Source organism: Fukomys damarensis, unplaced genomic scaffold (assembly GCF_012274545.1).
Source record: "Fukomys damarensis isolate Sample0158 unplaced genomic scaffold, DMR_v1.0_HiC HiC_scaffold_23, whole genome shotgun sequence".
Taxonomy (NCBI): domain Eukaryota; kingdom Metazoa; phylum Chordata; class Mammalia; order Rodentia; family Bathyergidae; genus Fukomys; species Fukomys damarensis.
Genome location: NW_022900935.1, coordinates 9,363,026 through 9,382,634, shown reverse-complemented (window position 1 = coordinate 9,382,634; position 19,609 = coordinate 9,363,026). Strand labels below are relative to the sequence as shown.

At 55.4% G+C, this 19,609-nt stretch overlaps 1 protein-coding gene across 1 annotated transcript in view; it reads right to left on the bottom strand.

Moving 5' to 3' along the window:
- The window catches only part of Myom3 (myomesin 3), a 43,121-nt gene extending 28,046 nt beyond the window's left edge, over positions 1–15,075 (bottom strand). Inside the window, exons 1-12 of the mRNA XM_010626080.3 lie at positions 15,004–15,075; positions 12,336–12,514; positions 12,016–12,096; positions 11,773–11,932; positions 10,971–11,128; positions 6,496–6,591; positions 5,845–5,933; positions 4,013–4,057; positions 3,336–3,476; positions 1,783–1,944; positions 1,045–1,186; positions 643–698 (exon numbers count right to left, since the gene is read on the bottom strand). Of these exons, the coding sequence (XP_010624382.1) occupies positions 643–698; positions 1,045–1,186; positions 1,783–1,944; positions 3,336–3,476; positions 4,013–4,057; positions 5,845–5,933; positions 6,496–6,591; positions 10,971–11,128; positions 11,773–11,932; positions 12,016–12,096; positions 12,336–12,496 (1,291 nt within the window). The 5' untranslated portion in view covers positions 12,497–12,514; positions 15,004–15,075. The remainder of the gene's footprint in view (positions 1–642; positions 699–1,044; positions 1,187–1,782; positions 1,945–3,335; positions 3,477–4,012; positions 4,058–5,844; positions 5,934–6,495; positions 6,592–10,970; positions 11,129–11,772; positions 11,933–12,015; positions 12,097–12,335; positions 12,515–15,003) is intronic.
- Between the last annotated feature and the right edge of the window lie 4,534 nt (positions 15,076–19,609).

The following is a 19,609-nucleotide window of genomic DNA, read 5'->3' as shown; positions in this document are numbered from 1 at the left end:
TTTTTTTTTTTTTTTTTGTACTAAATATTGAACTCATAATCTTGTGCTTGTGAGGCAGGGGAGGCATCGCAGAGGTCTGGCCTTCTACTTCAGCATCTAAAGCTGCCGCTGATTGACTGGGACTGCCCACCTGGCTCTTCTCTGCTGATTAACGTCCTCTCTGATTTAAAGGCCTGGCTCTAGCCCCTGGCCTCTCCCACATGTCCACATCACACTGATCAGAACAGCCAGTGCCTCCCATGGAGTTGTGCCTGCTGGGGCTGTGCCCTTCGCCCCACTGTCTCTACTGGTCCTCCTGAGAGGGGTGTCTGCTGCCAGAGGGTGAGAGGACTATGCGGGTTTCCTGGAGGGCTGCCCACCTCCTAAGCCAGTGATGGCAACCTTTTAGAGCTTAACAAGATAGCAAGCAGCCACCACTGCCCTAAATGATGGACCTTCTAGATCAACCCACCAGGCCAGGCTCTCGGTGCCTTATGGGTACCACTGCCCGCAGCAGGAAGGCAGCACATGTGCCTTTTTGGTTTGGAACTGCCTTCACCACTAATGGAGCCGTGTGACTTTGGGTAAATCATCTCCTTAGGTACCTCATTTTCCCAATCTGAAGGAGTGGCGTTAGAAAGCCCCACTTTATAGGGGGCTGACTGTAAAGAAGAAACGAGACCACCTCGCCCGGGGGATGGGCAGCAGCCAGCCAGCCCCTGTGGGTGGAAGAATCGGGCAATATTGTCAGCTGGGGCTTCTTGGCCTGACCTCTTCGCCTTGTGCTCTCCTTCCAGGTTTGACATGGAGGGAGGAAGCAAGCCAATTCACAGTGCTCAGTCTTCAGACGCTTCCTGTGTCACCCCAGAATTCCAGGTGTCAATGTGCCAGCAAGTTGGAGGCATGGGTGCCCCAAAATCATACAACGCAGTCATCCCCCTGCCCTGTTCTCAGGACTGGAGATGGGGGAATCCCCACGGCCAGGTGTGGGCTCCTCTTGCCTGCGGCTCCACTCCTGCAGCCAGGCAGAATCCTGCCCCGGGGTCCCTGCAGAGGCCGACTCACCGCTCGATGGAGTAGCCGGTGATGGGATTGCCCCGGGTATCGCTGGGTGGGGCCCAGGTCAGGATGAGGCAATCTCTGCTCACATTCAGGCAGTGGACATTCAGTGGGGAGCCTGGGGCTCCAGGCTTCTCAGCTGCAGCATCTGAAGCCGGGGGTGTGGGTGGGGTCTCTTCAGTCAGTGGCCATTTGGTAACCAGCCCCTCCCACTCCCACTGCTGCCCAACACCTGCTTCTCCTGAGTCCTCCAGGGACCTAGTTTTGTTCTTGAGGACCACGGCCTGGGTAACAGCCTCTGTACCCCACCCCTCAACAGCAGCACCTGGGGATGGGGAGGCAGTGTCATTTATCAGAGGCCCATTTTCCACAAGCACCTGAACAACTGGGATAATGAATCTCTGAGCCCCAGAGCAATTTTGGAGAGGGGGAAGCTGAGCTTCAGAGGTAAGGCGGCATGTCTATGATCACCCAGTGAATGGAGTGACCAAACCGGGATGCGAACCCCAAACAGTAACCAATACCATCTGACCCGAAAGTAAGCCTCCTGGCAGGGTCCTTTTTGGTCCTTTAGGTCTTTTTGGTGAGTTGCCACAGGGGTTCTTAGACTCTAACCCAACACCCCATTTTAGAGTAGAGGGAGATGCCAAGAGCTTAGGGGACCTGGCCGAGGCGGCTCCGCAGCCAGTCACCTGAAGAGCCCTGGTCTCTGCACCCCAGCTGCCACTTACCCCCACTCCTCACCTCTCACAAATACATAGGCCCTCTGCTCTTGGGGACCAAAGGGTGAGGAAACCTGGATGCTGTACAGCCCCTCGTCCTCCTTGTGGGCGTGGGACACTTTCAGGGATGCCTGGCGGTCTGCATAGAGGATTTGCCGTCGTCCTGAGGACCTCAGGGCCCTGCCTATGGAGGATAAAGGGTTCCACTGTGAGCTTGTAGGGGGGAACCCTGGCCTCCCCTGGGAACTGTAGAAGCTCTGGGAGTCTGGAGCCCTGGCTGGGAAAAGAGAGAGAGCGCAGCTGAAGCCACAGCGTGAGGCTCAGCTTAGAGCCTAGGCTCTGCCAAGGAGCAGCTTCTGCAGAAGGCTGGGGATAGGGCAGGGCTGGGGATCAGAGAGATGGTGAAGGTTTGGAGGAACAGTTGGCAAGGTGAGAAAGTGGGGCGCTATGAGGAAGAGAGATTGGGCCCTGCATAAAGTTGGAGTCTGAAAGAACAGGCTTATTGAAGGTAAGGGAAGCTCAGTGGGGAAAGAGGGGCTCAGTGGGTGGGAGCTGTGAGTTTAATGGAGAGAACGGGGTTGCTGGAGGTGGGGGATTAATAATGGAGAGATCTGGGGCCTCTTGGGGAGGAGGGTGGAGGCCTGGTTGAAGGGCTAGGGCCCAGTGCTAAGAGCTGATGGGGATTTGAAAAGGCCCAGAGGGGCTCCAGGTGTGGCTCTGCCAGGCCACCTTGGCGAGTCACCCCTTCTCTGTTGCAGACAGGGGCTCCCCCTCCTCACAGCACCTCTAATCTGGAAGATTACAGGTTTGGGGAAACTGCTGGGCTTGTTATAGCAGGTGTTTCTTGGGCTCCTATGGCTTCTCCTCTCCACCTGCAGCAGGTGCAGCCTCCCTGGGCTCAGAGCTGGGGTGCTGCAGGGAGCTGACTCCTTGTCCTTTGGCTGCGGTCCTGTCTCACAGATGGGGCAGCCCTGGCTGTCTTTTTCTTCCATCCTGGGCCGGCCTCTTCCTGCCATAGCCCTGCAGCCTGCTCCAGCCGTTCTGTGACATCCCCAGAAGGCACCTGCACAATGAATCTGAAAAGCCCTTTTGCAAGTCACACAGCCTGCTCTGAGCACTCGTGGGGCTCTCCTGACCCCTGCCCTGGCTCCAGCCCTCTTGATGTGAGTGCTGCTGCTCACTCTAGGGTGGTGACAATGCAGGCAGAGGCTCCAGCCATTGCCCCACGTCCATAGGCAGGACTCAAGGCAGCAGCTGTAATTTGCTGATGGCTTCCTCCTACCTCACAGACAGACAGACAGCTTCTGGAACTCGTATCTGTACACACCACTACCTAGGCCCCAGCATACGGCTTGGCATCCTGCAGATCCTTGGTAACCCTGCCTGGCTGTGCCGCAGCCCAACTCTCTTTAGCACAGACAGTGCAGCCAGTGCTGGCCTAGGAGGAGCAGTGCTGACTCTCATGCTGGTCCCAGGGTCAGGGGTAGACACCGGGCTCTGGTCCCTCTCAGCCGAGCTTCAGGGGGAGATGGGGGTTTGCCAGTGAGGGCCAGGGGCCAGGACCAGGGTCCTCACCATCTTGGAACCACTGGATGTTCTGCTCAGCATCTAGCACATCATCAGAAAAGAAGCAGGACAGGGAGAAAGGCTCCTTCTCACGGGCAAAGATGGGCTTCAGCACGGATGTGAATTCCACACTGGCGCCGAACAGGGATCCTGGGGTTGGGACAGAAATTGGGGTCTTCTGAGATGCCAGGGGCCTAGGTGGGAGTGAGAACCTTTCTGGTACCTCCTCCCTCAGGGCCAGGATTCCAGAGGTGGGGTTGACAAGAAGGGGTGCCTAGTCCTAGGGGTGGAAGGGAGGAGGCTTCTGTAAACCAGAATAGCAATGGCCCAAGGCCAAGTTCATTGTCTTCTTTTTTTTTGGTACCGGGGATTGAACTTGGGTCTTTGTGTTTCTGAGACAGGAGCCAGAAGCACTGAGCTAAATCCCCGGGCCCAAGTCCCATTGTCTTCTGGCCTTCTAGCCTGGTTTTGGTTGGTGGATGGCTTGGCAGCTAGGGAAAGCTCTGACATTGGTCTTAGAAGCCAGTCTAGAGCATTAACATCTAGTGAGTGTCATCTCTGAGGGGACAGCCATCTATGAGCAAGGGTGGCTCTCTTCTGAAAAGTACTATTCGAGGCCAAATCCTGAACAAAGTGTCCCAGATGCGCTCCGCTCCCTGAAGCCCATCACTCCCCAGCCCACTTACTTTTGAAGATCTCAGAATCAAAGCCAGCCTCCTTCCCCAGGTAAGCTGGAAATGTAAAGCAAACAGGATCGGAAAGGGCTCAGACCCCTCATTCCTACTGCATTTGGGGGCCATGGGCCACTGCAGTCCATCTGTCAGAAGCTTCTGCCTTTACCTGTCTGTGCCTCAGTTTCTTTATCAGTAAAAGAGGGACATTAATTCCTACCTAATGGTATCTGGTTAGGAATGAATGAGGTCACGTGAATAAAGCTCTCAGCCGGAACTTGGCCCACAGTAGGCGCTCTATAAATGTAGGTTTTCCTTCTCGGCCCCAGCTGGTTCCCAGGATCACACACTGTCTTCACAGGGCTGGGCCTGGTCAGAGATTCTGGGATTTCTGGTGGGATCAGCACAGGTGCAGCTGCCCTCAGGCTTAGGGATGAAACTGCTCACTTGGCGCTTACCGTGTGCTGCTCCTAAGCTCCATCGCTCCTGATAGCTGCCTGTGGGCGCCATGATTATCTCCTCATGAAGATGAGGAGGCTGAAGCAGAGTCACTCAGTGAACCTCAGCAGCTGGAAGCCATGATGTGACCCTGGTCCTTGGAAAGGCCCTTCCTGGGGGAGCTCTAAGGGGGCAGAAGGCCGCCTTGGTTGCACAGGGAGCCAGTGGAAGGCAGCATTAGGACCCAGGGCTTCTGCTTCCTAGCCTGGGGCTTCCACTCCAGTCCCTGAAATTGCCATGGGGATGGGAGCAGGGAGGGGGTGCAAGGAGGCACCCTCACAGGGGTGTGGTGCAGTCTGGCTGGTGTGTCCCCCAGTGGCTGGCTTTGGTGGCAGGAGGGACAGGGACCTAGTTGAAGTGAGGGGCAGGATGGGTGCAGGGGGTTGCTGGGCCTGATGTCTGACCTTGGGCTGGACTCTGGCATGGTACAGCCTCTGAATCAGCTCAGGTTTCTGCTCAGAGAGGCCACCTGGCAGCTGCTTCCCAACAGCTATTTGGGGAACAGGGCCGAGGGTAAGGAGGACAGCTTAACAAGGTCTGTGAGAGGTGGGACTGGACTCCAGCCTAACTGCTGCCCAGGACAGCTGCTCTGGGAGTGTGTGTGTGTGTGTGTGTGCGCACGCGCATGCCTGTGCACGCTTCCCAGGGTCCCTGAGGGCAGGCGCAGCACTGGGCCCAGGAACGTGGCAGGCCAGACCATCCTTTCTGAACTCTTTGGCTGGATCTGGCCCCAAGTCTGACTTGGTGGGACAAGCAGGCTCTGTGGACACAGGCAGGCAGGGTCACAGGGTTGAACAGCTGTGTAGGCTGTGCTCTGCACAAAGGTGTCCACTGCCAGGGAAGGTGGGGGCTGAACGCAGATTGTTTTCCACTTGTTGAGTCAGGTGGCCCAGCATGGGAGGGTGCCCACCTGGAGGAGAAGGCTGCTTTTTTCTATTTCACCCACTCTGGTGACACGAAGATGCCATGATGCCAAAGATGATGTCAGAAACAGCCAGGGTCCAGACCGGTGCAGGACAGACTGAGTGGCTATCAGTGTGCCTGGCAGAGGGCCAGAATTCAGAAAAGACCCACCCCCTTCCTTTTCCTTTTCCTGGTGGCTCCTGAGCCCTACCCCTGGGGCAGAGTTCCTGCCTCACAGCCTCACATCATCAGCCAACCACAATGGCCCTGCTGCCCACGCCAGCCTGATAGAGAAGAACGTCTTGGCTCTGGAGGCCCAGGGCAGCGAGCCTCCCTGCCTGCCCTAGCTGTGCAGCCTGTGCCCTGGATCTGACTGGACACCCATGTCTGCATCTGCTCATGGTGGGTTTGCTAAGGCCTGGCCTGGCGGAAATGGACGGACTTACTGCGGACAAGGACTTTGGCGAAGGAGGAGGCCTGGCCGTAGGCATTCTTCACCTTCACCGTGTAGGTGGCCGAGTCCTCCATGGTGCATCTGCAAAGCACAGAGGATGAAGGCCCCCCACCAACTGCCAGGCCCTAGGGGAAAGGCAGGCCCCACTCTCCGTGGAAAACACGGGTGTGACAGGAAGCGCTCAGAGGAAGGTGCATTGAAAATGTCCTGTGCCACATTATACTGTTATCACTGACTTTGGAGGGTCAGAGAAGGAAAGCGACTTGCCCAGAGTCACAGGGCAACCTGGCCTCCAGGTGACAAACCTTCCCCAGGCACAGGAGTTGTCAGTCTCTGGCCTGCATCTCACCATCAGCAGGCCCGCCCCTGCCGTGCTCCCAGCGGGAATGTGGCCTGGCTCCCTCTAGGGTACCTCGGCGCCAAAGAGGACAGGTGTTCCACACATCTGGGCCCATCAGCTCCCTGAGGGGCGGCCCGGCCGCCTCATCTCTGCTGCTCCAGCCTACTGAATCTGAATCGCACCTGGGAATCAGCATTGTAACGAGCACCAGTATACTTTTGGAGATGGGGAAAACTCAGGTGGAAAGCCTGGAGGAAATTCTCTAGGCCCAGGGGTGTCACTGGTCTCTGGATTCAGTCTCACCTCCTGATCTCCAGGGACAGAAGCCCATAGTTGTTGGTGATTCGGTACTTGCCAGCAGGAAAGAGGCGAGGATCGATCCGCACATCATTCTTGTACCTGCGGAGACACAGTGACTACGTCAGGCTGCACGGTTCCCAGAAGGAAGGATGCGAAGCCTCTCAGACCAGGGTTCAGCTCCATCTTTGTGCTGCTCCCTCACCTGCTCCTTCTCTGCCCTGTGCCTCAGCTGCCCTCTCCTGTGGAATGGAAGTGTGTAGCACCCACTTACTGGGGCTGCCATCCCCACCCTGGACACTGTGGATGTTTAGAGACTCCCTCCCACACACCTGTAATCCTAGCACTCTGGGAGGCTGAGGCAGGAGGATTGCAACGTTGAGCCCAACTTGGGCAATTTAGCGACTTAGCAAGACCTGGTTTCCAAAAAGTAGTTCAGTGTGAAGACCTTGGGTTCAGTCCCCAGTAACACACACACACACAAACCACTCTCCATTTCCGGCACTGAGAAGAACCCATCCTAGGGGCAGCTGCTTCCCCAGGAGCCAGTCTCAGACTGTTCCCTCCTTTCTCAGGGAAGGTGCTCTCCATCTCTACCTCCCTTACTAACCTCTCAGGATAGCTGGTCTCAGTTTTGTTTCTCATCCAAATCCTCCCCAGAGCTTTGGGGTGGCTCAGCGGCAGAGCACCTGCCAAGAAGCTCCAGGCCTTGGGTTTGAGCTTCAGCATCGCGAGCAAACCAAAACCAAACACGGAACAAAACCTTCCATGCCTAGTGATTGAAGGTAACCTTCCGCGAGGCTATGCTGATTGCCCTCCTATTAATAGCAATTCTCCCCGATTCTGAAGAACTAGAATTTACCAATGCAATAACAATTTCTTGGGGTGGGGCTCGGGGGTCAGTGTTGTTTAAACAGCTCTGGGTTGTCAGATGGATCTCCCTGCCCTGGACACCTCCTTTGTTGTCTGTGAACTCTGGGGCCCCCTTCTCCCTAATGTATGGGTGGCCTGGAGGTCCAGAGGCCTAAGGGGGCAAGAGTGGGGAGTAAGTGTCAGTGAAGGTTAGGAGACCTGGGTTCTTTACACAGCTTGCTGTGTGACTGTGGGCAAGTCAGTGCCCCTCTCTGGACCTCTGGGTCCCAGAGGCCATTGAATGGGTGGTCAGGTTGAAGATGAAGGTGCCCCTCATTGCCAAAAAAGGGTGCCTCAGCCTCAGGGCACTGCCTTCCTTGCTACTGGTCCCTGGGCTCTGTTTGCCTCCCTGGCAACCAAACACACCCACACCCACACAGCCCCCAGGCTGTGACCTCTCAGAGTAGAGGCCCAACTAGTTTCCCACTGGGCATGCTGCCTAATCTGGCAACCGAATTTCTGCAGCTCTCCAAGCCCTGGGCTGGGCCCCAACCCACACCTGTTTGCAACATTCTAGACTCGCCCGTGGGGAGAACGCGGCAGCTGCAGCCCTGGGCCCTGGCCTGTAAGGCGGAGGTCTCAGCCCCATCCATCTGTCTCTGGGCCTCAGTCTCCCCACTGTGGCCAGTCCTAAGCAGAATCTGATAACAGTAATATTAAAGGGGGTCTCCCAGAGCCTGACTCAGAATGGTCCTCATAAAACAGTGAGATTTGTATTGCTTCTCTAAGTCCTTTATTTGTCTGCCTATATTCAGATGTTAAACTTTACTTTTTGCTCAGATTGAGAAGCTAACCGTCCCTCCCTCCCTCCCTCCTTTTTTACCCTTCTTCCCTCCCTTCCTTTCTCTCTATTTCTGGTTTTTGAGATAGGGTCTTGCTATGTAGCCCAAGTTGGCATTGAATTTATGATCTTCCTGCTTCAGCCTTCCCAGTTCTGGGAACAGAATAGGGGTTAGCACCAGCCAAGGCACACCTTCCTATAAATCAAGGGCTAAGGACCACCTCCCCATCAATCTTGGAGGGTCCTGGTCCTGCCCAGGGACCCATCTCTCTAACTTCCCCCAAAATAGCCTGTCGAAGTGGTAGCTTTTATAAGTCAGTTCTTGAGGAAATTCCCAATTTAGGCGTGGTGCAGAAACACTTGAAGGTATCTGAAAGTAACCTTTAGCCAAGGACAAATGCATTATCTTCTCTTCAGTATGAGTGGCATCTCATGGACACAGTGGTAGAAGGGTGAATTGTGGGAAAGTACATGCACGTGACCAGACATAAAAGATCCCTTCCCCTAATCTCAGGGTGCTGTGAGCCTTTCCATTGGCCCACACCCACTCAGCAGATGTACTTCTTTTCTGCTTTCAATAAATGTACATTTCCACTGCCTCTTCTGTGTGCTGGGTCTGATTCTTTGCTCAGGACCTCAAGAACCTGGAAAGAGGCTCTGTGGGACCCTCCGACTGGTAACAGGATTGTAAGTGCACAACTCTGTGCCTGATTCTAACTGGCAACAGTGAGATTCACAGTCAAGACCCCTTCTGCGGCTCAACATGGCCGTAGTGGGCTTCCCTCAGTTTGTCCTGTCTCTGGGGGGCTGGGGTTTCTAACACTCCATGTGCAGCAGTTTTCCCTGGGCACACTGTGGAAGCTGCACCTCGTTCCTGACCCTAGAGGCATAGATATGGGTGCTGCCACCTTCCCTTGCTCTCTGTGGTCTCCAGAGCTCCTTGGAGGGACAGTCTAGGCATCTGAGTCCAGCCCCAGCTCACCTCCCAGCACTTGACCCTCTGCCTCTGTCCTTCCCTCTGTACCTCTGGCCCAGGCCCCCGGCACCTCACAGGAGTTGGGAGTCCCTGAATGCCCCGACTTAGGCTTCCCTGGCCCAAATTCTGGACTCCATCTGTGAACAGCCTCCGTGAAGCCTTCCCGTTAAAAAATACATTGCTCCTGTGCCTGCACAGCAAGCTGAGTCCCTTTCTTGGGTGCCAGGAGAGAGTGTGGTGTGTCTGCTTGGCCTGAGTGAGGCTGCGTGTATGAGTCTGCTTGATACCCCTGCATCCAGGAAGTGCTCAATGATTGCCAAATGAATGCATTCACCTGTGCAGCCAGGATCTTCCACTTGGCTGGATCTCCTGCGGGATCTGGATGGGAACTTGGGGGAGCCAATCCCAGGACCACCTGTGGCTCTGCCCCCAGTGGGGGCTGATGGGTCACCTTGCAGCTCTGGGAGTTTCGGGGGCCACCTGTGTCACTGGGGCTGGAGGGGACTGGGCCTTGGCTTTCCTCCTTTAAGGAATGAGTGTTCGCTGCTCTGTTTGTAGCAACCTCCTTGGCTGGAGTGGAAATCAGTCCCCTTTCTGAGAGGTTGCCACACAGTGCCTTAGACATGAGCCTCGGGGCTGGTTCTGACCAGGGAGACCAGGCCATGTTGGAAGCAGTCCTCCTACGAGGACTAGCCACTTGCGTGTAGGACTGTCCTGGTTCCCATGGGACATGGTGCCAAGCACAGTGTGTAGGACTGTCCTGGTTCCCATGGGACATGGTGCCAAGCACAGTGCCTGGCATACTTCCTCAAGTAAGCACAGCTGGCAGAGATGAGCCCCAGTGCTGACTCTCTCAGTACGCCTTTCTTACTGTTCTAAGTGCTTTGTACTTTCCACTCCTGAGTACACTCTGTGCACTTCACAGAAAATAACGGCTTAATCATCCCTGTCTGGCTCTCTCCCTCACAGGGAAAGAGTGGTGAGCTTGGTGGCAGAGGCCCTGAGTTCACGCTGCTGAGTGACCATAGATAAGTTGCACTACCCCTCTGGGCCTTGTTAGTCTGAACTGTGAAATGAGGGTAGCAATCCCTCAGCAAGAGTAGTCTTGAGGCTCAAATAAGAGAAAAATGCTGGGGCAATGTGAAGGGGCAATGGGCCCTAGACTCCAGGAACTCAGTAAACAGTGGCTGCACCATGAGGACGGTGCACCTCCTTTTGAGATATGGCCAGGTGCACCCCATCTGCACCACTTCTGTTCCAGGAACCCTTCCCACCCCCGTTGGGCCTGGCCTAGTTCTGCTCTGGTTATGCTCCCAGAAATGACCTTTCCTGCTTTCCTTGTTTGTTTCCTAAAGACTTCTGTGTTGTGGTGGCATTAAATCCTCACTGCATGCAAGTTGATCAGGAGGTCTTCAACCCACTTCACAGAATAGGAAACTGAGGCAGACCCAGAAAGGTTGAGATACACTGAGACCATAGTAAAGTTAGGCCTGGCACACAAGGCTCCCACTTGTGGCCTGAGCTCCTCCTCCCACTAGGACCTGCCCTTTTCCATCTTGCCTTTGCCACCATCCTCTGGCCCTGGAGACGCCCAGCTGAGAGCAGCTGTCTTCCTACACCACCAGAATCATATTTTTACAAGGCTCATTCCCTGGGGGGCCCATATCCAGCCCCAGGCTGGTGGGGAGGCAGCTAAGAATAACCCAGGCTCAAGGCTCCCCAGCAGCTGTTCTTGGGTATGGGGATGGGCAGAGTTGGGGTCGTGGCTATGTGGCTTGGCTAAGGCAGCCAGTCCTCCCGGGGGAGGCTTACCAGGTGACCTGGGGCGGAGGTGAGCCCTGGACGGTGCAGGTCAGCAGGACCGTGGTGTGCTCCCAGACGGCGTGGGAGCGGAGCGGGATCCAGAACCAGGGTCCCCTGCCAGAACACAGCTCCCTCAGCTCCTTGGCCTTTCGGATCTTCTCCTCTGTCTGGAGGCAGGAGGGGCATCTGTGACTCCTACGAACCTGGGATGGCCTCTTCCCATCTTTGCCATCACCCCCTACACCCCACACCCAGAACCTGGAGTCAGGCCCACAGGGGCTGAGCCCCTTTCCCCACCAGTTGAGAGGTGGTGCTGCCCAATGTGCAGGGCACAGCCTGGGGGCAAGGTCTGATTTTGTCATTTACTGGCTGAAGGACCATAGGCAGGGCCTCAGTTTCACTGCCTATAAAATGGAGATGATGATAATACTCATCCCCCCCAAAGGGCTGTAGTGAGAATTAAATGGGTCAGTATGGAGAACTGTGTCAAATAATGACATAAAAAGCCCATGGCAGTGTGCCCCGTGAAAGGGGATGAGAGTGACTTCAGATCCCAGCAGTTACCAGATTAGCACCAGGCCCAGGCTCATTTAATTCTTCCTGAGCCCTGAGACTTGTTGTAGCACATCTGTGTCACCCAGGAGAAAACCAAGGCTCCAGAGCACCCCAGGCCATGCAGCCAGAGGGTGGGGCACCGAGGTTCAGACTCAGGGCCTAGGCCCCTTCCCGATGTCTTTTGGAGAAGGGAGGAGCGTGTGCATGGCGGCACGTGGACCCCAGGTCCGAGGCCCCAGGCTCCCCAGGGCCTCACCCACTGCCCCAGCGCCTTCCAGTCCCGACGCTGGCGCAGCAGCCTCTGGGTGCTCAGGTAGCCGATCTCTGTGCGCTCGTAGTCGTTGCCGAAGCCCACACGCTTCTGCCCGCGCTCCTCCAGCTCCACGGCGGAGGTCTGGCGCCTCAGCTGGGCTTCCCTGCGTGACAGAGGCCGTGAGGGCAAGAACAGGCCCAGGACAGCAGCCCTCTGCCGGGCTCCGGGGAGGGGCACGTAACTCACCAGGACAACTCCGAGGAGGCCGTCAGGGCCAGGGCTGCGGCCAGCGCGTAGTCGGCGGCGCTGAACTGATGCTCTTCCTCCCTGCTCCGGGAAAACGGAAGTTCATGGCTGCTGCAGGGTTGGCTGCGGATCTGTCTGGGAGCTCCCCAAATCTAGGGCTGATTTTAGGGTGCTGGCCCGTAGGCTAAGCCTCCCCTCTCAGACAGGGGCCTCCAAGGGGCAAGGCTGTAGCTCCACCAACAGAGAGGATCTGCAGAGGGCTGGGCTGTGCCCCCTTCTTCAGACTCCCCTCTTCCTCCGACACCTCCCCAAGTTTCTACCTGCTGCGGAAGGTCCTCCTGCGCACTGAGGATCCCATGCGCAAGCTGTGCTGTCGCTCCTCCCTCTGCTCCTCCTCCTGTCTGTGTTCCAGCCTGTGCACCTGGATGGCGCTTGGGGGCTGCGAGGCCCCCACACTTCCAGGGCTGTGAGGCAAAGTCATGGCTCCAAGAGCGATGACCTGCCGAGGCCGGGATGCACAGTGAGTCCTTTCATCGGTTGTTGTCCATCCCTTCCGTGCATCTCTCCCCAGATGGAAGGGTTAGGGGTGAGGGGTCCTCTCTCTAGTGGGTGGACAGGAGAACTGCGGCCTGAGAAGGAGAGATCTGCCCACTGGGACACAGGTAGGCTCCGACTGAGTCCTGCTGCTCCACCCCCTGGAGTGCTCTCCTGAGTGAGTGAGCAGGCCTGCCTGAGAGACCAGGTCCCTGCCTGATCTACTGCACCGCTGGGGACCACACGTTCCCTTCTCTGGCCTTTGCTTCCCAGATCCTGAGGGATCACACATTGATGCCTGACTCTGTGTTTAGAACTCAGGACAGGCAGACGTCCCCACCCTCCTGCAGAACTTTCCCTAGGTCCTGGTTTCCTGTCCCGGGGAGCCCCTTCCTCTTCCTGCTTGCTTAACTAGACACATTTCCAAGTCCAGCTGCAGATGCCATGGGCTGTGGTGCTACGATCCTAACTCCTCATTCCAGCTTCCAGTGTGTGACCTTGGACTCTCTGACTCAGTTTCCTCATCTGTGAAATGGACCTACCAACCTTCCAGGGTAGCTACAAAGGTTAGATGAATGCCTGGCACTGAGTAAGTAAACCCCTAGTCCACTAGTGTCAGATATTAGCATGATTTTTTTCTCATAAAAAAAAACCAAAAACCCCACTGAAAAGCCTATAGGTCAGCGAAAACTTTCTTTCATTGTACTGAGGAGGAGGGGAAACAGTTACTCCAGGTCACCTGAGTGGTTTGCAGGCCACGATTGGCACCATGTGTGCCCAGCTCCACCCCCTCTATCCTGGACCTCTAGATCTACTCAAGGCCAGTCCTTGGCTGAGGCTGGGTCACAGTGGGCCACGTGGCCTTTCTTCTCCTTAGGGGATCACAGTGTACAAAGTGGGCATCCTGGTGGCAGGACTCTAACCCTCAGCTTCTCCGAGGGGCCCGCTGAAGGTAGCCCTGCGTGTGAACGGAGAACAGTGTGTGCGTGTGGTCTTCTGACCTGGGTGTGGGCACAGCACCCAGGAACCCTTTCTCTAGGTCTGTAATAGAGGAGAGATGAACCCACTGGCCCCCGAGATCCCTTGCCCGGAAGGAGCCTGGTGTGGGTGGGATGTGGGGGTTCAGGCTGTTGAGGATCCATCTCAGTGGACAGACACTCCTTCCTGGTCCTCGTGGGTGTCCACAGCAGTGGACATCAGGAAGGACAGTGGGTTGCCGCAGAGTGGTGTGTGACCAAGGACCATCCTTAAAGCTCCCTTGGCTCTTGCTGAGAATCTCATCAATGCATCAGTGGACACTCAACCTCTGTGGTCTCACTTCTGGTTCCCTCCGGTGGAAGAGGCTCCCCACACCCCATGAAATAGCCATCCCCTCTCATGCCTCCCTCTCCTCCTCGCAGCCCAACAGGACAGTTGCCGGATACCATCCTGGGTGGAGTGAGGCACCCATGCCTTCTGGGACATTGTGGTCCTGGCCCCAGCTGCTGAGGGTTAACGTTCCTGGGAGTTGGTTGCTGGCTCCCTTTCCCTGGTGCTGTGTCCTGATTGGCACTGTGGCTGGCCTGGCACTCATCCCTGACCTCAAGGCCTCCAGCAACCAGACCCCCCCTGGAGCAGATGAGCCATCGCTGCTTTTTAAAGCACTGACTGATTCATGGGATTAAGCAGGGACGAGTTTGCAGCCTCTGCTGTCCTTTCCCATGGGATTAGGGTGTCCTCTTCCCATTAACTCCCTGTGGGCTGCAGGGAGGGGTCAGCACCCGTCTCCTCCTGCACAGACCCCAGGAAGGCCCCTCCCGTCCTCGAGAGGGAGAGAAATGCCTGAAGTTCAGAGACTTGGTGGCCAGAGAAGCTGCGCTGGGTGGCAGAAGCAAAGACATCCTGCCTAGGTGGACTCTGACGGCTGGAGCTGAGATTCACTGTGGCTTCCCCAGCTCCCTAGAGGTTAGGATGCCCTGGCCCTGATGAGTGGAGGGATCTCCCTTCCTGGCTGGTCCTCCATTTGCTGCCAGTCACCCCAGGCACTGGATGTAATCCCTTCTGGTTCTGAGTTTGGGGACCCAGGGCTTGGTCTGTCTCTGCTGTGGGGTCAGCAGGTGCGGCCAGCCTGCTACAACTTTGCTGAATGCACCAGCTCCCCCGGATCCCTGCCGTAGCTGCTCCCTGACTGTATTCCAGCTCTGGAGGCCTCTCTCATCCCCAAGGGTCCTTTTTTTTTCAGCTTTCACAACACAGAAGACTCAGCTCAGAAGACCCAGGGAAGGGGCGGGGTTTCTGGGACCCTCTCTTATTTTCACAAGCACAAATCTTTTAGGCCTTGTTCCAGTGTACATTTGTGTGTGTGCCCGCACACACACACACACACACACACACACCCTCACAATCACTCCCCAAGAGAAACCTGGGTCTCCCTTGCTCCCTCTCTACCCGTACCCCTGAAGACAGATGACTCACAAAAGCAGTTGTGTCCACTTAGGAGCCTCTGGGGAGAAGGTCCCGATCCCCGAGGGTAAGAGGGTCCTAGGTCTCTTCTTGCCCTCTGCTCAGCGAGGACAGGGAGAAGAATGTGAGCCCGGAGCGGGTGCAGTTATATATATAGCAGTGCTGGGACGGTGTGATGACAATGGACGGGAAGCTATGGCGGGGGTGGGGGCAGGGGGCAACCTCTCCCTCTAGCATGGCTGGGCACAGTGACAGGTGGAGCGCCCCCACCCCCTGCTCCTCCCTCTCCTCTCCTCCTGCCAAGTCTTGCCCCTGTTCAAGTGGAGGACAGCAGCTCAGGCCTGGCTGGGAGGAAGGCAGATACAGATGGCTTTCCCCGCTGTGGGAGTTCAGATCTGAGCTCTCCCTCTGGCTGCCTGGGTGCCCCTGGAAGGTGCTCAGCTTCTCTGATCTGATTCCCTTTCTGAAAAACAGAGACTGCAGGTCCTGGCACCTACACTTTCCCAAGGTAGCAAGGGGGCAGGGTGCGTCTGAGCCTCTATCTTTAGGGCTCATAAGGGACCCCTGGCTGGTAGCGGGTGCGTGACATCTCTGCTCTCTACCACCCCAGCTGTTCTGGGCACAATCCCCAGCCCAGTCCTGGCAGGAGGTTAGGGGCAGGGGGCCAGCAGGAAGGAACCCGTGGTCAGGTTCCAGAGGACTGGGAGAGGGTCTGGGAAGGCTGCTGCCCCTCTGGCTTGGGGCCTCAGGTGGCCACTGACACTGCCTGTCACACTTCTTAGTGCTTTGGGGACTCCTCACTGGGAAGAGGGGTTGAACACCAGTGAGCCATGCAGCCCAAATCTTACTCTGCATCCTGTGTGTCCTTTCTAGCTCCTCTGCTTTTGTACCCCTCCCTGCCCCCACAGCATTCATAGCACTTTAGAGGGAGAACACTTGATGTGGCTCCTCCCCTTCCTCCCCTCCCCCACCTCTTTCCCCTCCCCCTTCTTTTTCCTCCTCCCCCTCTGCCTCCCCCTCCTCTTTCACTTTCTTCTTCCTCCAAGATCTTGCCAGGTTGCCCTTGAACATGTGATCTTCCTGCTTTGGCCTCTGGAACAGCTGGGATTTCAGGTGTGCACTAATCTCTTTTATAAGGGTTTAATCCCAGTGTCAAGGGAGGAACCCTCATGACCTAATCACCTCCCAAAGGCTCCACCTCTTAAGACTCTTGCAGTGGGCACTAAGTTTCAACGTATGAATCAAGGGGGTACTGACATTCAGACTGTAGCTGTCTATTTCGCAGAATGGTTGTGAGACTCAAATTGCTGTCAAAAATGTGTAAAATGACTGGGCAAGGTGGTGCACGCCTGTAATCCCAGCACTTGGGAGGCTGAGGCAGGAGGATCACTGTGAATGTGAGGCCAGCCAGGGCTACACAGTTAGTGAGTTTAAGGCCAGCCTGAACTACATAGAGAGACCTTGTTTAAAAAAAAAAAAAAAAAAAGTAAAATGCCTGGCATTCTACTTGGCTCATATTTCCTTGGTTCTCCCTTTTTCCTCTTTCTTTTTCTCTTTCCTTCTCTTCCTGGACATGTGGCCAAATTGACAGTCATTTGAACCCTGCCTCTCCGTCCAGCTATACAACCTCCACGTTTCCAGAGAGCAGCCAAACCGTCCTTGGTTGATGGCTCCACCTGACGGCCGCAGTGGGGAGCTCTTGGCGGGGCCTCCCTCAGCCCAGATATTGTACCTGCCTCACATTCTCTGCTCTCACTCTTGCACCACTGGCAATTCTAGCTTCTGGTCTCACGTGTCCCAGTCAAATCCTACCTTCCTGTACCGTGTTCTCCTTACAGCAGGAGGGAATCGTGGTTCAAGTAGCCTGGGGAGAGCAGTGGGCTGGGGTCTTGGAGTGGTGTCCCCCAGCAACAGTTTAACAGCAGGTGCCTCTCCGGTCATGGCAGCTTCAGCTTACTGCTCTGTCCCACTGTCTGGAAGGCAGCGTGGGGAGAGCAACAGGGGACAAGCCTCAGAGGTGACACAGGTCATTGCCTGCTGGTCCAGGCTGACGCTCAGACTTGGAGGATATGGAAGGATCCGGCCCTCTATGGATCCCCCAGGGTTCAGCCCGTCTCTGGGTGGGAACTCAGGCATCTCTATGTGGTCCCAGGGCCTTGCAGCCTTGGAACCCCCTGCCCCATCTGGGGGTGTAAGCGGGTGAACCAAGGGATTCGAGTTTAGGCTGCAGATGGGGAAACTGTTGGTATGAGGGCACCATTCCCTCAGCATGCCTGAGAGGAGTCCCTAAGGAGTTTGTTAAGAATACAGATTATCGGGTAGGGAATTTAGCTCAGTGGTGCGACACCTGCCTCGTAAGGACAAGGTCCCGAGCTTGATCCCTGGTACCAACCACCCCCAAACCAAATAAACAAAAAATCCCCAGATTCTCCAGGAGCTGTGGATCTAGCAGGGCCCAGTGGGTGGGAAGCTGTGTTTTTAGTAAGCTCCCTGGGGATTTTCATGAAGAGGCAAGTTTAGCAAATTGATGAAGGAAAGTTGCCTTTCTGAGCCACATTTTCCTCCTTTCCAAAATATCAATAATATGACTGAGCAGAGAAGAATGGTGAATAGGAGGGAGAGCAATCAGGATTGTGTGCTGCCGAATGACCCAGTTAGATGCCTCTTCCTCTTTCTTCCTAGTATCACTGCTTCTGCTACTATCATAACCCCCTTGCATCAGTCAGCTTTCTGTCACTGTGACAAAATACCCGAGACAACTTATAAAGGAGGAAAGATTTCTCATGGCTCATGGGTTCAGTCCACGGTCAGCTGGCACTGTTGCTCTCTGGCTCATGGTGGGGCAGAACATCGTGGTGGGGAGGACATGATAGAGCAAATCTGCTCACCTCATTGGCGTCTGGGAAGCAAAAAGGCAGAGAGGAAGTGGCCAGAGCCCTAACGTCCTTTCAAGGGCTCACCCCCAGTGACCTGATTGCTCCCACTAGGCCCCATGTTCTGAAGGTTCCACCACCTCCTAAGAGCACCATCAGCCTTCAACACATGAGCCCACAGGGGGCTATTAAGATCTCAACCATGACACCCTTACCTGTGGCTTTGCTTGCTGTGGCTACCTATATTCAACTATAGTCCGAGAAATGTTAAATAGAGACTTCAATAATCAATTCATAAGTGTTAAGTTGCAGACCATTCTGAGGAGCACAGTGACACTTCAGCCTGTCCTGCTCCATCCGGCTCCAGACATAATTTCTCCCCTTGTCCAAGGGGTCTACATTGTACACTATCCTCCCATTAGTCAGTAGCCATCTGTGGTATCCTGGGCCAAGTCCTTATTTTACTCAGTTCAGTCATTATTCCATTTTATTATTAAATATTTGTTAATCTCTTCTGGCACCTAATTTATATATTAATTTTACTGTGGGTCTGTAGGTGTAGGAAAAAACCACACAGTGCAAACAGTGTTCCATATTATCTAGGGCTTCAGGCACATTGGGGATCTTGGAATATTTCCCCAGAAGATAAAATGGGGCTCTGAGTTTCTATTCACATATGTCTGTGCTTGGCTCTGTCATGCCTCAGAGGCAGGTGACACCTTGGGACTTTACCTGTCTGGGATGGGTGGGGCAGGACCATGGAGCTTCCTGGTATGGGCCAGAGCCTGGGACTCTCAGGAATGGCAGGGTCCCCAGGGACTTGGACACCTGTCCTCTAACTGGTTCCAGCTCATCTACAGGCCTGGGCTGCCTGACGGGCCAGAGACCTGACAGGGCCAACCTGACAGTGTCCCAGATTCGGAGCCAGGCCCTCAGACTCCTCCTTCTGAGAATCATTTTTGGAATGTTTGTACCCTGTGTGGTCCTGTGAGGTGGAAGAGATGTTTGTGGGTCTTAATAAAAACACCTCTGTATCTCGCTGGCCCCACCAGCCCAGTGAGAATAGTCCAGCTGTCTAATAAACAAGGTGAAGACAGTTAACCTTTGGCCAAGGGACAGGAAGTAGACTTGTTTGCAGTGTATAGGCCAGGCTGTGCAGGTGGGTGATTCCCCTGCCTCTGCTGAATAGATATTGGGTCAGTGACGCTGAAGAGATGTTAAATATTAATTGCATACAGGTAAGAATGCTACCACCTGTCACCATGTCCCAGGGAGGGAAACAGGTGGGAAGACAGGTGAGACATAGTTGAGCACAGAAAAAGGATCCTGTGTACTCCAGGACGGGCCACTCTTGAGCAACTGGAGTTTGATCTTGTTTCTCAGAAACTTGGGGTACAAAGGTGACCAGGGAGCCCTTGTCTTCAGGGACCCAATAGGGGTCCTCCCCTCCTTACGTCCCAACAGGTGTGGAAAGTCCTTCTCTTGATGAGGACGAGGAGCCTGGATCTGAGCACCAACTCTGCCATGGCCTGCAGAGTGGGGCTGTGGGTGTGTCCCTTCCTCTCTCCCGGCCTTGGTTTCCTTCTCTGATGGTCATCTGAGATGTGCAGAGAGAAAGATGGAGTGGTTTTCGGAGAGCACAGAGCAGGGTACCTCTCCTCCCAGGAGCAGATGCCAGCTGGCCTCTGGTAGGCGGTAGGAGGTGCGAGGGACAGAAGCCCTTGATGGCGGCTTCAGTCAAAACA